A 17,234-nucleotide genomic window follows, 5' to 3' on the forward strand; every position below is an offset into this window, starting at 1 on the left:
AATTTCAATTTAATGTCTAACAAAAACATGAGAGATTTTCAATTCCAGCATCACTGAAGCATACCTACAGCAGATTGTATCATCCTCCAAGCCCCAACAAATAGTAAAGTTTAAATTATACTTTTGCAAAAGAAAATGCTATCTCCTCGAAAACAAATCCAAGTGCAATAGTGGAATTCTGTCTTTTATATGTACCAAGACACTAATGTTGATACAGCTTTTCCATCTGTCAGTTAACGGTACATTTTTAGTCTCTGAAATCCACTTCTGCACAGTCGGGTATGAACTCATTTCTCAAAACAAGCTAAACTCACCTTTTTGCCTTATTAACATTAGCAGGGACAAGCTGAGGAGCTGCAGTCACACTCAGACTAATTCCCTTATTCCTAAGAGGGCAGTGGTGATGTATGAGGGGAATGAGATGGGAGGCACAGGTCGATTGGCCAACACTGTCACCATCACACAGTAATGAGATCTCAGGGGGGGGGGGGGGGGGGGGGGGGGGGGGGGGGGGGGGTGGGAATAGAGACAGATTCCTCCAACTCCCCTCTCACATAATATACTAATTGGCCAGCACAATATAGGTAAAATGCAGGAAGTTTTAATGACATTATTAAAACATATTTCCCTACATGCCTCTAACAAATGTCATTAGTCAGCTGGACTGAGAGTGTCATAAGTGCTCTCACTATAATGACTGATCATATATTACCTACACAATGCGGGGTTCTGGGGTTAATTTCCCAGGCTTAGCCTACTTTAATGCAAGAGGAATCTCAATAGAACAACTAAGATTTTTTTTTCTCGTTTGGTGAAGGAGGACTGGACAAGCTTGCCCAGAATCCTGATTTTAAATCTTGTCAACAACTTCAAATTCATAAAACTGTCATTTAACATTAATGTCACACCTTACCGTTGCTGTTGCAGCTAAATTGGGTTTATCCTTGCAGGAAATCTTTTGCGAAAAGCCTCCAAAGAAAAACAGAGCATATTACAAGTGCAGAATGAAATCCATGGATGAAAGCACAAGTTCAGGGGCTAGATGCACAATTTCATGTGTCTAAAGGAGGCAGATACCCATTTAAAATAAAGTGCATTTGAAATTCCAGCATGGAACAAAGAAGACTATTTCCACTATGTTAACTAATCTTTTCATATTCCATAATTTATATTCTAAACACTGTTTGAGATATCCACCTCTCTGTGACTTCTGGAGTGACAATTATATGTAGGCTGTAGTTTAATTTGTATATTGTCCTCAAGCGCCCATGCCTCTGTGTGTGTGTGTGTGTGTGTGTGTGTGTGTGTGTGTGTGTGTGTGTGTGTGTGTGTGTGTGTGTGTGTGTGTGTGTGTGTCACGAGGCTGGAAACAATCCAGAGACTGCAACTATGTGGAAGGCACTTTGCAAATTACATTGATCTTTCCCTGGACCTGCCTCCTACCTGCTGCCTAATACCTGTTTTACAGATGGCCGGGTGAGTGGGTGTGGGTGACAACGACTTCTTTACTTTTTTATGTGTCCTGTTATTTTCTGGTTCTGCCATTGCATTTACCTCCTGTTTTGCGTGTGCTGTTTTTGTTTTGGTTTTTTGCTTCGTCAGTGCATCACGTACACACACAGGCAGATATCAACCTGCAGCTGCATATGATACACTTTCCTTTCACTAATCATTTATATTACTGACATGCTTTCCTCTGTCCTGTCCTAATTACAACATTATTAAGTTTCACGGTGATGAGCAGCGAGGCAGACGCAGAACATGGCTTCACTATGGAACACGGTGGGAAGGTCAAAATGGAGCATGGTTTTCAACTCTGCAAAATAAAAATATCAAATTACCTCCATGGAGTAGATTATGGTCTTGAAATTAAATGCTGAATTGAGAAGTTTTCAAGAAAATTACAGAGGACAAAAAAAAAAGAAGCTTACTTTCTCACAAGTAAGCACATTATTGCCTCTGGGGGAATGTAGCTTCTGCAGCAACAAATATGTCCAACTGCACTACATCTGCTGGAATTTTGTTGAGATCATGTTTAGGTAGGTTAGAATATCAAAGCCTAATTAGGTTTAAAGATACTCCCATCTCTTGGACAGCATCCAAGCACATGCACACAGCCATGAAAACTACATGAAAGCGCTGTTTGCAAGCCCATGGGATCTCTTTATTACAAATCCAACATGAGCAGGGCTAGTAGTTGAGCAGTATTGACAATCTGAGTTCAGCAGTACATCATGATGAGGTGGTATCAACCTGCTGACCAAATCTAAGCAACAAAAGACATTTTGATGAATAAAACTCAAACACTCAAATATACTGTTCAAAAAATTTTATTTTAATTAAAGGAACACTTTTTAATCAGAGTTTAGCATCAAGTCAGTTAAACTTCTGGGATATTGATCTGATCATTTAAGTAGCCGAGAGGATTGTTAATCAGTTTCAGTTGCTTTGGTTAATGAAATTAACAACAGATGAACTAGAGGGGCAACGATGAGACAGGAATGGTTTCACAGGTGGAGGCCACTGACATTTTTTCCCTCCTCAACTTTTCTAGGGTCAGTGTCACTACTGGTAGCATGAGGTGACACCTGGGCCCTACAGAGGTTGCACAGGTAGTTCGACTCCTCCAGGATGGCACATCAGTGTGTACCATTGCCAGAAGGTTTGCTGTGTCTCAGAGCACAGTCTCAAGAGCATGGAGGAGATTCCAGGAGACAGGCAGTTACTGTAGGAGATCTGGACAGGGGCGTAGGAGCTCCCTAACCCATCAGCAGGACTGGTATCTGCTCCTTTGTGCGAGGAGGAACATGATGAGCACTGCTAGAGCTACAAAATGACCTCCAGGAGGGCACTGGTGTGAATGTCTCTGACCAAACAATCAGAAACAGAGTTCATGAGTGTGGGCTGAGGGCCCAACATCCTCTAGTGGGCCCTGTGCTCACTGCCTGACTGTGGAGGCCAACTGCCATTTGCCATAGAATAACAGAACCAGCAGATCCACTGGCACGAAGCTGTGGAGAATGTTATGCTGCCTGCAACATCGTTCAGCATGACAGGTTTGGTGGTGGGTAAATGATGGTCTGGGGAGGCATATCCATGGAGGGACTAAAAGACCTCTACAGGCTAGGCAACAGCACCCTGCTATTAACTATCAGGATGAAATTGTCAGAACCTACACTGGTGCAGTGGGTCCTGGGTTCCTCCTGGTGCATGACAATGCCCGGACTCATGTGGCGAGAATGATGAAGGAATTGATACCACTGTCTGACCCCAACATTCACCTGATCTAAATCCAATAGAACACCTCTGGGACATTATGCTTCGGTCCATTTGATGCCCTGGTGCAGATCTGGGAGGAGATCCCCCAGGACACCATCTGTCCTCTCATTAGGAGCACGCCCTGAGTACTACTGAGTACCATTTTGAGTTGCTGCAATGACATTTCAGCAAAATATACTAGCCTGCTGCATCATTTTTTCACTTTGATTTTCAGAGTGTCTTTGAATTCAGCCCTCTGTAGGTTGACAATTTTTTATTTCCATCAAACGATGTGGCATCCTTTCATTCCTAACACATTACCCAGTCCATATCAGTATAGATATCCAGCATGATTTTTAACCCATTGAGATCTGATGTGTTTTCAAAGTGTTCCTTTAATTTTTGTGAGCAGTACACATTACAATATAGAGCTCATTATTAGCTAGATATACTAAAAAAATGCTCAGTCTGAATGCTCTGTTCATTTCTCTTTGCTGATAAAAGAGGGAAAAAAATTCTATTTTAATACAACCCTTAATATCCATCCAAGCTATGCCAACTATGTCTTTCTGCATGTGTTACCAGGTGTCTCTTATCAAATATATGTGGAAAAAATGTCCAGATAGCTCAGGTTCTGTATGCTGTCTTTCTCACTCACTGACTGGATGAAGTGCTTGCTTAGGTAGCCTGGAAACTCTGGATCACTCTCCTGTTCTGCAGCTCTGATGGTGGACCCTAGCAATGTTTGTGGTATATTAGGGACTCAGGCCATAGTGCTCCTCTGTACTGTAAAAGCTGTCAACCCTCTAACGAGTCTCCTCAGACTCTACAAGCGCCCTACATAGACTAGAAATGACTGCCCTGTTTCATCAGCCCTGAAAATATGAATTTAAGAATAATCCATACTGTGCCTGCCTGAATGGACCCATAAACACTTGTGAATCGGCAGATTCCCACGATCGCAAAAGAATGTCAGAGGACATGTAAACAGCCCTCCATAAACAGAGAAACACGCGTCACTGCTGCCTGACAATGTTTTTATCATATCACTGTATTAAATAAATGTATTTACATTCATTTTTCTTTCATTTTATTGGACAATTAAAAGTGCGTCTAGCCCTGAATTGGAGATTGTTTTGGTATGACAAAATGGCTAAAGTCACTTCATTTGTAACAACATTGATGTTTTATACAATAACAACGCTCTGATTTCAAAAAGCAAGTTGTATTCTATAAAAGTCAGACTCAACTTCTTATTTGATTCAATAAATATTTTCTAAATAGTTTATTGTCTTAACTGCCAGTTTCAGCAGGAATAAGTGTGCAATGTGTAGCTTTGTTTTGTTTTTTTAACTAATATTCGCGCCTCGTTCTTGAAGGTCTGGACTGGCTTCGACCAAAATTCAAAACTCAGGACTACAAAACAGAAATTCACAAACTGAATAAAGTCACACAACCTTTGTAAAAGCTGTTGTGCTTTGCATCAAACAGCTAAAAAAAAAAAAATGGACTAGTGCAGACCACTAAAATACTAGAACTGCCACTTTAGTACATTTTCTTTTGAGGCACTTTGGTCTAATCTTTGTTTTCTTGGCTGAAGTGCGCGATTAACACTTTAAAGGCCTATTCAGGAGATTTAATGGAGTCTATTAGCAAGAAATGTAATTTTCATAGATACAGAGATATGCAATGGTTCTGACAATGCAGCAATTCTTTTTTTCAGATGTTAACGTAGTGTTACATTTTAATTTCCTGAATATGAAGAAATAAAGTCCCCCCCGCCCCCTCTGCATGCTGTTCAATTGGTATTGCATGAACAACACACACACACACACACTATAAAAATCATTTCTCATTTCTACCCTCCATCTCTATGATAGTGTAGGGCAAACCAGGAAATGTGCCTGGCAGGGCAACAGTTGCAACAGGGAGCAGGGTGAGCAGTGAGGGGAAAGAAGCACACGTGGGCAAAAAAACAGGCTACAACTGGTCCAGATTCAATTTTCACCGCCTCTGTGGCAGCTGCTGCCTGGCTAGATGATAAGAAGGGGGAGTGAACCACATGAACCATGTTGTAATGAAGCACATGAACTATCTTCAGAGGATGAGGGGAAAGGTTTTGTTTCAGTGCCTGTGTGTGTCAGCTGGGATATTCCAGGTTCAGGAACTTACCTCTGCAGATGGTGCCATTGCCCACATAGCCCGGCTTGCAGGTACACAGGTGTCCCCTGATGGTGTTGGTGCAGATGGCGTTCTCATCGCACAAATTCTGGCCACTGGCGCACTCATCATGCTCTGTGGGAGAAACCGACAGAGAGGAACTTCACAGACAGAATAGTGTGTGTATTTGTGACTTTGTTGTGTATGAAGAGATGGAGAGGTCATTTCTTTTTTGAGCTGAGAGGCCACCGAATCTCTCCACTACGAGAGGACAGTCAACCAGCTGCTCGGCTGAGAATAAGAAGCCATCGCTGAGCCTTTCTTCTGTCAACAGCCCCCTCTCTGAACAATCGTGTTTTCCAAACACCACTTATGCTTGGCACGCTCAACACGGATTTGAAGCGGATTCTCTAAGGTGACTTCAAACACACACACACACACAAGTGCCGTTCCTTTCCAAGCCCGGTTTTACAGCTGACACATGGCGAGGTATGCTGACTAATTACTAAGCATCAGCATTAATTAGCCTAATGATGTTGGCTTGGACATCGAGACAACAGTGAAAATATACCATCTTACATTAACATATAAACAGCTCGAGCTCTCCAGAAGGAAACTAATTCTAGACTCTACAAGTTGAAAACAGTTGCTAAAAATGTCGCAGTATTTGCACCCCAACAAAACATAGAAAAACAGAGAAAACATATGAGCAGACTGATTGGTCAGCAGGCTAACAGCATGGACTGCTTCTGTTTTCTTCTAGTTGCCATTGCCAGAAGAGACTCTTTTTATTATTGTGAAGACAAGGCAGTAAGAAAAAAAAAATAGTTTCTCATCCACCAGTAAAAGCTCTGCCAACCCCCCCCGGCTCACTACAATCAACGCTCTGCATGCCCGTAATGAGACAAGGTGAATGTTCCTACCACTGATTATATGACAAATTCAGTTACCAGAACATTATCACAGATAATGCGGTGAATATAATTAAAGGGGCACATATGTGAGCTGTCTCGAGGAGGAGTGTCAAACTCATTGTAGTTCGCACAGTGCCCAGTCTGAGCCTAAGTGGGCTGGTGCATAACGGCGTGTTTTTAAAAGTGTGAAGAAGTACAAGTACATTCTGAAAATGAACCATCAAACCCACGTCTTAGGAAAAAGTGTCATTTTAGTTACTTTGCCTGTTGCATTGTTATTTTATTGATTATTATTAGTGGAGTTTGGAGCCCTATGACAGCTGGGATAGGCTGCTGCCTGTTCGACATGCGTGATCTCGTGCTTACAGCCAGGGTGAAAAATGTAGTGCCTGATTTCTAACATTATACTGTATGCCTCTAAAACAACATGAAAATATATTCATGAGTACATTTTTTGGCATGTGCAAGTCAAAGCGGAACAAGTTTCTCAGTGTACTCTGACTTATAAAAACTATTTATCAAAACACCTGACAGTGATTTGCTTAAAAGTATGGCTCCAAATGAGTGAGGGGACCAATCGCATTGGAGAAAATGGCATTACAGCAGAAGTTGTTCTCTAGTTGATGAAAGCGAGTTTGGCTTCAGTCATGTCGAACCCTTGAAAGTGAAACTGTTGTTTTTCTCCCTATCCTTGCTTAAAATATTTTATTCCTAAGGCATAGAATAATTTCTATGACAACAAAACTGAGACTATTTTATTTTTTTTATAGAAAACTGTGCAAGGTCAGCAACATGAAAATATGGACAGTTTTGTTAGAATTGTGAAATTCTGACTTACTAATAAAACAGTAAGTGCTGTAATGTAACGTACAGTCTCAGGGTCAGTGTTTTATATTCTGCCGGGTACCATGAACTGCTCTCTTGACTTTTACGTGCTTGCTGTTATCTAAAGGTCTGAGGGAAAAGGAGGGGGATTTAGTACTGCAGGCAGTGCATGATTAACCACCACTAAGAGACCTTCCACTAAACAGGAATTCCATTTCACTGCTGACAGCGCAGGTCAAGAACGCTCAGATGTAACTGCATAGCAGGAGTGTAACTTTGGACTTCACACAGACTTTGATGGTTTGCTGCATCTGCTAAACATCTGAAAAATATTTTTATATGATAGAAAATAACACAGGTAGCCTATATGGTGGCTCAGTAAAGAATAAATAGCAACTTGGACTTAAAAAAATTATGAATGCGTTAAATTTCATCATGAAAAATGCAAATGTTTATAGAAAATGAAGAAACTACTTCTGTTGTGTCCTCTTTTCTACTGCTAGAAATGAAAAGCATCCAGTTTGCTAGCTTACAGGGAGTGTGCTTTGTACAGATTATTACTCAGCTACTGTACAACAAGCTAACTGAATCTGCATTAAAGTCTGAATAGTAGAGTCATATAAAAGACGTGATGTGGCTGTGACATCACCCACTGGTCTCTTCTTAAGCTCTGAGCTGAGCATTTTGGCCGTCATTGTCTTGGTGTTTTGAAACCAATTGTGAGCGTGGATCTGACTCAACTCATATTGAAGTGCTTTGTGTGTTACAATGCTGACCTTTCTACTTTTTGACTCCAAATGACTCCAAAATTCAATAAAAACAGGACAGCATGGAATATTAAAAGCATGTGAAACTAGCAGTTGAGACCATAAATGCATCACAAAAGTGTTTACTTAGGTTAAAGTTCACTGAGCCCTAAGGACATGGACTCCACCAACCTACAGCAGCAAACTTGATTATGCTGTTACATTTGTTATTTTATGATCAGAGGAACTAAATGCAATCGTCTTGGCCATTTTCCACTGACAAGTCAGCCCCCCTGGCAGTTTCTTACTGTAGATCAATTACCAAAGAATATTTCTTAAATAATTTTGGTAATAACTTGTGCTTCTTGATGAATTTTTAAAACAACTCAGCCTCAGTCCTCCAAAAGTAGGCTAACTGAACCGTGTGCAGGATATTTCAAACTGCATGCTAAGGAGACTAATTCCTCTATTTTTCTTTCAGTTTGAAATGGAGAATTCCTCCTTCAAACTCCATCGAAACCTGTGGAGGCGTACACACCTGACAGGTTACCTCCACGACACTTGGAGTCTGGAGCTTCTTTCAAATACTAATAAAAAGGAGGAACGTTCCCACTTTTTCCCCGTTTCCTACCATGAACGTCCAGACGCTGGACATGATGAAGTGACCAGTGTAGTAACATGGACATGATTCCTCTCTGATTTATATCTGCCCATGGTTGTAGGTGGTATTAGTTGGATCTCACAGCTAAGCCTGATGTTTACATGACCTACTTATTACCCACAAATAACTAAAATATCTGCCTAGCACACACAGAAAATATTACTGAGGTTTATTTAAACTGTTGATGTAACATTTATGCACATAGATGTGCTAAAAAAAAAAAAATCCACAAACTGAACCTAAGGTCACAGCATAGAAGTTACATTTCTTTTTCCAAACACTACAGAAGATTCTTTTTGTTTAGATCTAAGGGAGGCAAAGGTGACACTTGTAAGGCTGAGAAATGTTCATTTGTCACAGTAAGCCATTGCAGCGTAATATTGAGACAGCATAGATGGAGGAAAATGCACCAGAAAGCAGAAGCTCCTTATTATGAAATGTCAAAAAGACCTACAGAGAAAAAGGCATATATTTTTATCTCTGCTTCTGAGGTGACAGATACATTTCTGCGACAAGAAATACACGTCTGATTGTCGTGTCTGATTTTTAAAAGTGAATGAGCAACTGCTTAGCTTCAGTTTCTTTAAACCCACACCAGCAACAGCCTGCTGACGCATTTTAAACACAGCAGAATTAACATGTTACATACATGTTGCACTACCCACACTGACGAGGCTGTTTCACTTGACCTTGGGCCCATCATAACCCGGAGGCTGCTATACTGTTGAAAGGAAGTGAATTACTGCAACAGAAAATTACAATTACAGATCCCAAGTCAAGTCAAAGTTTATTTCAATAGCACATTTACAACAACCTGAGCTAACCAATGTGCTGCACAGACCATGCAATATATACACAAATAAGTGACAATCACTAAATCACCAATAAATACACCAAAATAAAGCTCAATAAAACATCAGCAAATAATACGACAACAGAAAATAAATAAAGCTGTGTTTGCACAGTAAAAGCTAGGATACCCTGCTCAACTAGAATTGAAGGCAAATGAGAAAAAGTCGTTTTTTAACTGTTTTAAAATGACTGAGAGATTGGGCAGCTCTTCTGTACAAACCACCAACAAGGGTGGATCTTTTAACCTCCAAGTGCAGTTGGTTTATAGACCACAGACGAGTGCTTTGCTAGGAATGTAGGGCTGCAAAAAGCTCACACAAGTAGGGCGGTGCCAAACCATTAAGAAGATTTAAATCAAGTTTTAAACTGGATCCTTAATGGAGTGGGAGCCAGTGTAGGGAGCTCAGTACTGGTGTGACACGATCACGCCATTTCTTTCCTGTCAAAAGGAAGGCTGCTGCATTTTGTACAGCCTGCAAGCAAAGTAACGACTAACCAAGGCCATCATATAACATATAACATCATATAACTGAGAGGTAAATAAAGGTGTAATTATCTTCCCAAAGTCCTGTAAATGGAGGTAGGACTTCACCGTACTGAGGAACCTTAACTGAAACAAGCTTGTCTTAACAGCAGAGCTAATCTGTTTTTCAAACTGTATCACTGCTGCTGTTCCTCCAAATCTAATCCGAGCCTGCAGCAGCGTAATTTTGTTCTAATGCCCACTGTATGGTGTAATTTGAATGACAATAAAGTCTCTCTATGTCAAAATTTAAAAGCACAGTCAAAAATCACACCAGGTTCCTGGGAACTGGGTGACAGTAAGAAGCTAAAAGATAGCTGTTTTGTTTTGTTAAGGAAGTTTATCTCTATTTATGATTGCTTATGTCTAAAACCATTCACCAGAGATCTGAACAGAAGCTTTGCTATTGGTTTATATAGGCAGATATATTTGAAGATCATCTGCAAAGTTTTGAAGGGAGATCTTGCGGTTTCTTAAAGCTGGACCCCAAGGGAAGCATATATAAGGAGATGAGAATAGTATCCAATATAGAACCTCAAGCTACACCACAACTAAGTGAGGACACAAATGATGAATATGGTCCTAAATGTACGGCAGCTATCTGGCAAATATGACATGACAGAAGAACGCTAGGATCGACCAGCATTAGATGCAGCAGTTCAAAAGCACGAGGGCAGCAGAATTACCAACATCAACAGTTAAAAGTTGGCCAACAAAAACTCAGAGCAGCTTCTGTGTTTATATCATGATTTGTGGGAGTGATGACTGTCATTTATAAATGTGAGATTAATTAATTTTTTGCCAACATGTTTATTGATTCAGGTCTCACGGCTGAGCTTATCACACTGATTAAGCTTCAGTAAATGCATCTTCAATTAGAATCTAACATGATTTAAGATGATTATAAACAATACATTAAAGAGCAGCCTTTGATGGTGCTGTGGTGGGAATTCACAGCCCAGCTGCACTGCTAAAATATCTTTTTATATCAACTGTGTCTTTAAGTGCCAGTCAGTGCCTGAGGCTCACAGCACTCCAAAGATACACACTCCCTCAAACACACTCCTCATTAATATGCAAACACTTTGGTGGGAGTCATGACTAATACATTCCCCTTAATTAATGAGTGGTGCTCATAAAGCCCCGAAGCAGCTCGCTAAAATTATTTTGCTTTTCTCTCCCAAGGATTTCCTCCTTAGGTTGAGCTATAAAGTGGAGGTGAGTGTTAACAGTGCTTGTGGGATGTGTAAGAGTTTATGTGAAGGGATATGAAAAGCAGCCGACATTAATGGTATGAAGAGTCGCACGATTAAATATTCAGGGTTCTAATAGCTGTGATCTAATGGAGGTGGGAGCAACACAATCCAAACGCTGATGGACACAGCTGCTTATTAAAGCTGTTTAATGTCTGCTGGCCACTTTGAAATTATAAAGTAAAAAACAACACAAGGACTCATTGAACTGACAGATAAGGAGTGAGTAAACTGCTACCAAGCTGTAATAAATCTTAAAACACACTTAAGAGTCACTATTTTGTCTGTCAGTGTGGTATTTTTCGTGCCAGTCGTACGGGCACAACAGGTAGGCGGGGAGCCCAACAGATGGGAGGTTCAGTCAACGAGGCTGTTGGTGGAAAATGTGGCAGAAATTGTGCTGATTAAAGAACTGTGTCCGCGGTGCAAATTCAATCTGCTGCCAATCTTGACGATTTTTTCAACAACACCAAACAATTAACTCTGAACCAAAGGTAACAGTCATTTAATCTGAATCAGTTTTGTACTGATCTATAAATCAGAAAAGCGATCACAGCATTTGTTTTATTCTAATTTAATATCTCATCTATGCTGTTTATGACAACTTGTATTAATTACAGAAACCTGTGATCCTTAATCAGCTGTCCTGTTGCAGTCTGTGTCTAAAACAGCTGGTATGCTTCAGAAGTCTGCGCACCCACCTGCTTTACACTTGTCACTGCACTTGCTGAACTGAAATAGAGCCGTTCCTCTTTAGATTTATTCTGTGCTTTTCCCCTGAAACCTCAGGGACTGCTTGTACAAGATTAATGCCATCTATATATTTCTAGTGCAGTGGAAACGTGGTTGTGGACCTGTGACTGCCTCTTACTACTATGGACCGGTAGAGTTCTTTAATTCTATGCACTTAAGCTTTACCTAGCATCAGCATCATACCCAAGTGAGACATGCAGACCTGGAGCGACGGGGATCAAACCGCTGCAGCTCAGCTACAGCTGGCCTTTAGCTGGGTGTGAACAAGCAAAACTACATTTTGTTGAACATGAAAACAACATTCTTGCATTCCAGATTCATTATACAGTTGGCAATGTTTTGGATTTTCCATTTCCAAATTTCTGGCAATGTGACCATGTGTATTCACGCTTACAGCTAACAGCAGAACATTTGGCATGTGCTGCTCATACCTGAGACATTTTAGAGTTAACAGAGCAGCTCTAGCGTGCAATAAACTGGCAGACGGTGGCAGCTGCTTATTTGCTGGATCTGTTTGTCAGCAGGAGGCTGCTGTGCTTGCACTGTTCTGAGGTCGCAAGAGTGAATAGCTCGTTCCGATCCATGATTTCATGAATTCTGGAAAAAAGGAAGAGTATGGAAATGGTCTTTTTTGTGGGTCTCTAGAGACACAGGGGACATACGGTATTATTGTGTGATTCTGTATAGTACGTATTCTTTATAGATACAGGACAGGGCTAATGTTGATTTTTACAGCTGATGGAACAAGAAGTACGATGGAACAGGGGTGATATGGGAAAAGATTAGCAATTTGGGGTCTTTTTCTTTTTACCTTATAGGACAAAATACAAAAAAAAAGAATTTAGACAGCCAAGGGATTTACTGTCATGGTCCCAGTGTTTTAGCAATTCTGCTCCAGTTATTGCATTCCTTGAGTCCCTGTGTTTTGTCTCATGTGTGAAGTCTGCGTCTCTGTCTGGCATGGTTTGTGATTTCCAGTTTTATTTTGCTGGTCCTTTGCCTCTTGTGCATTGCCTTCCGTTTGCTTCCTCTGTCTTATTTGTTCCTGATTAGGTTCATCTGTGTTTCCCCAGTGTCTTCCATGTACCCTAATAACGCCAGTGTGGATATATTGTTTGCATTTTTCCCTTGTGCTTTGTTGCGTCCTTATCGTCATTGGCTCCTGCCCGCTGTGAGTTTCTTTCTGATCCAGTGACTATTGTAGTTTGTCGCGCTGGCCCCGTCCAGATCTATCCTGAGTTCCCTCAAATAAAGCTGAAGCTAAAGTTAAGTCTGCTGAGAGTCCTCCATTGGGGTCCTCTACCCTGCATGCCACAGCCAGTTCATGACACTTTTAATGTACAGTAAGCAGTGTGTGTTTGGAGAACAAAGCTGAATGTCATGCAAGAGCACCTATCCAAATGTGCTACGATCAGACACATTGGGAACATTTCACAGGAAGAGGAAAAAATGGAATCCAGTAAAAGAAAGAAAGCAATCTGCAAGTGAAGATAAATAGAGGATGGCTTTTGCAACAGTAAACTGATCATTATTTTTGCTCAAAATGTTAAATATGTGATCTTAACTTAATGCTCTTTGGACACTGGGTCATCGTTTACACATACAGCTACCACAACACAACATAAAGAATACCTCTCTGTTTTATTATTTATTTATTCAATATGTTTGTTTATTGTGATTTCTGCTGCGTTGTCTGCCTATGTTACCTGGAAAGCTGCTACTGAAACTTTAATTTCCCTGATGGAATCTTCCTAAAGGGATTAATGAAGTTTTTGCTAATGTAATCTATTTACAGTAACAGTAAGAAGATTTGATCAAGAGTGCCAAAACTTTTTGTATAGAAAGGCTCATATACATGCTGAGGTGTCAATACAAGGCATGTCCTCTAATATACTGTATATGCTTTAATCATCATTTTCATCATGGTACATTTGAAATATACAGTATATGCTAAAGTATGAACTTGGGTGACATTCCATTCTTAATCCATAGGGTTAATATGATGTCGGCCCACCTTTTGCAGCTACAACAGCTTCAACTCTTCTGGGAAGGCTTTCTACAAGGTTTTGGAGTGTTTATGGGAATTTTTGACCATTCTTGCAGAATCACATTTGTGAGGTCAGACACTGATGCTGGACGAGAAGGTCTGGCTCACAGTCTCTGCTTTAATTCATCCCAAAGGTGTTCTATCAGGTTGAGGTCAGAGCTCTGTGCAGGCCAGTCAAGTTCTTCCACACCAAACTCTCTCATCCATGTCTTTATGGACCTGCTTTGTGCACTGGTGCGCAGTCATGTTGGAACAGGAAGAGGACATCCCCAAAGGGTTCCCACAAAGTTGGGAGCATGAAATTGTCCAAAATGTTTTGGTATGCTGAAGCATTAAGAGTTCCTTTCAGTGGAACTAAGGGGCCGAGGCCAACTCCACAGCCCCACACCATAATTCCCCCTGCACCAAACTTTACACTTTACACTTGGCACAGTGCAGTCAGAATAGTACTGTTCTCTTGAGAACTGCCAAACCCAGAATCATCCATCAGATTGCAAGTTGGAGAAGTGAGTGTGATTCCTCACTCCAGAGAACACGTCTCCACTGTTCTGGAGTCCAGTGGTGATGTGCTTTACACCACTGCATCCAACGCTTTGCATTGTGCTTGGTGATGTAAGGTTTGGAAGCAGCTGCTCAGCCATGTAAACCCATTCCATGAAGCTCTCTGTCTGCAGTCAGTCTGTAGTGATTGACTCCTCAGAAAGTTGGCGACCTCTGTGCACTATGCACCTCAGCATCTGCTGACCCGCTCATTTTATGTGTCCTACCACTTTGTGGCTAAGTTGCTGTTCTTCCCAATCAATTCCACTTTGTTATAATACCACTAACAGTTGACTGTGGAATATTTATTAGTGAGGAAATCTCAGGACTGGACTTGTTGCGGTGGTGACAACCTATCATGGTACCACACTGAAATTCACTGAGCTCCTGAGAGCGACCCATTCTTTCATAAATGTCTGTAGAAGCGGTCCTGCATGCCTAGGTGCTTGGTTTATACACTTGTGGCCACAAAACTCATTGATGATGAATGAATACTTTTGGCAGTATAATGTATATCTTTCTTCACCAGTCTTTTTCAACAACATAGTTTTTTTTTATTCTTTATTTGCAGGTATACCCTGGAGCGCCTCTTCAGGAGTCAAGTCTATTTTCTTGTGACTCATGCATGTAACTACATGAATTGCATATTGAGCTGTGAGTGCTGCCAAAAAAATGCTTGAGTGCACAGCAAGTCTTTGGCTGAATGTTCCATGTCAGGTGCATCATGACTTTTAACTGACACAAACTTTTGCTGCTGATGTTGCTTTCACTGTGGCAGCTGGTGTGGAGGTTTGAACCTCATTGTGACTTGGTACTCTTACTTTTTTGTTGTTTCTGCCAGAAATGAAGGGAAAGGTTAAAGTAGTACACAAGAATTTTTGGCTCACAACTATAAATAAGTCTTGTATTGGACCTTGTAAGTTACTACAGAACAGAGATCTTTAGATGCCACACCGACAAAAATCAGCTTTAGAAAGAATTAAAGTCATCAAATAAACTTGGGAGAAAAGAATTCTAATTCGTCTAGCAACCAGAAAATCAACTTGACTTACTTGGGTTAAATTCTTGTTTCATGAGCTAAAAAAATCAACATCAACAGTAAATGAACATCAGAATCTTGAACACTACAAAAGTACTCAGATGGACATTGAAGAAAGTACTTTTCATAGTGATTGTAATCAACATGGTCTCATTTATTAGGCTGCAGGAGGCTCAAATTAAGCGGTTCTCTTTGTGCAGCAACTGGCAATGTGGTGACAAACTGTGACAACTCTCATTCACTGATAATTAAGTTTATTAACCATCAGTGGTCAGTTACAGTATCAGTATATAGTAAATAGCAGCAGTTATAAATGATCAGTTTTAATATCTAAGTCTAATACAACGTGTTTGCATTAATGTTTCACTGGAAAGTTATTACACTGCCAGTAGTTACCCTCAGTGATTCTCCAGGAGATAACAGCAGCTTAATATGAGCATGCTGCCCATCTATATCAGATGCAGTCTAATTAGTGATGATTATAGAGTGATGTGGTGTCAGGCCTGGACATGCTGAGGTGACACCCCAAAGCACTCGGCTAATGATGCATAATGACTGATCATCAGAGCCATGGACAGTGGCTGCCACACTCACTGTGGCTTCTGCACTGTCAACATACCCTCTAATAGGAGGATCAGAGGCAGGGGTTATTTTCTCATTTTGATGAAAAATAACATGTTTTTCATCAACACTAGAGCTACACTAAGCGAAAAAAAAAGAGTGAATGATTCAAACGGGGATCACCACTCAATACATTATTTTTAGATGGCCATGTCGAGCATTTCCTTTTACAGAAAAGCAAAAAAAAAAAAAAAAAAAAAGTGAAAGTTGAAACTTGTTGCAATAAAACTGAGTGCATCTATGATTTCTAATCAGATGAATTTCAAGAGCATGGATATAAAATGAGTTGTAAACTGCAGCACTTTGTCAGTTTAGCTGCATCATGGTGCCATGTGCAAAAGAAATGCCAGAAGAATTTTAAAAAATGTGATGTGACTTCAAAAGATTGAAAAAATGTGCAGAGATCCTTGACCAACTAAAAATCAGTGGAAGTGCAGTATTGGTAATCAGGTAGAACAAACTATAAGTAGGACCACAGTTGCTGTCCCCAGTTGCTCGTTAGCACAATATGCAAGATAAAACTTTAAAAAGTCTGAGAATGAATATTGGCAGCAGATTCTTTACTCAAGTGCGACCATGACACATTTGTTCAGCTAGGATCCATCCTGCTTGCTGTCACTCTGGCCAGGACTTCAGTGAATGCATAGTCCTGACAGTGGAGGTGGGAGTAGTGATGAAATAGTGCAGTATGAGTACAAAAGGTCTTGGAGCGATGACATTTACAGATGGCATCATGAATAACTGTGGATATACCAAAATGCTGGCTGACAATTTGAAAGGCTTGCAGAGGAAGAATATTCCAGCATGATAATGATCCAAAGCACACTGTCAAAATCACACAACAGTTTCTGAAAAAGAAAAAAGTGAAACTTTGACACGGGACAAGTCTCATGAAATAAATCCAACAGAATACTTTGTGTTATTTTAGACCCCCTCCAGCAAAGTACAGCTGACAAAATGTCCCTGAAGAATAGCAGAACATCTCTCTGAAATCTTTGCAGTACTGGCCTCCTTTATATATACAGTACCAGTCCAAGGTGAG

At 40.6% G+C, this 17,234-nt stretch overlaps 1 protein-coding gene across 1 annotated transcript in view; it reads right to left on the bottom strand.

Moving 5' to 3' along the window:
• LOC115777972 (protein kinase C-binding protein NELL1-like) overlaps positions 1-5,579 on the bottom strand; it is a gene marked incomplete at its 5' end in the record, with an annotated part of 67,737 nt that extends 62,158 nt beyond the window's left edge. Inside the window, one exon of the mRNA XM_030725995.1 lies at positions 5,431-5,579. Within this exon, the coding sequence (XP_030581855.1) occupies positions 5,431-5,579 (149 nt within the window). The remainder of the gene's footprint in view (positions 1-5,430) is intronic.
• Between the last annotated feature and the right edge of the window lie 11,655 nt (positions 5,580-17,234).

This window comes from Archocentrus centrarchus, unplaced genomic scaffold, assembly GCF_007364275.1.
Source record: "Archocentrus centrarchus isolate MPI-CPG fArcCen1 unplaced genomic scaffold, fArcCen1 scaffold_90_ctg1, whole genome shotgun sequence".
NCBI lineage: Eukaryota > Metazoa > Chordata > Actinopteri > Cichliformes > Cichlidae > Archocentrus > Archocentrus centrarchus.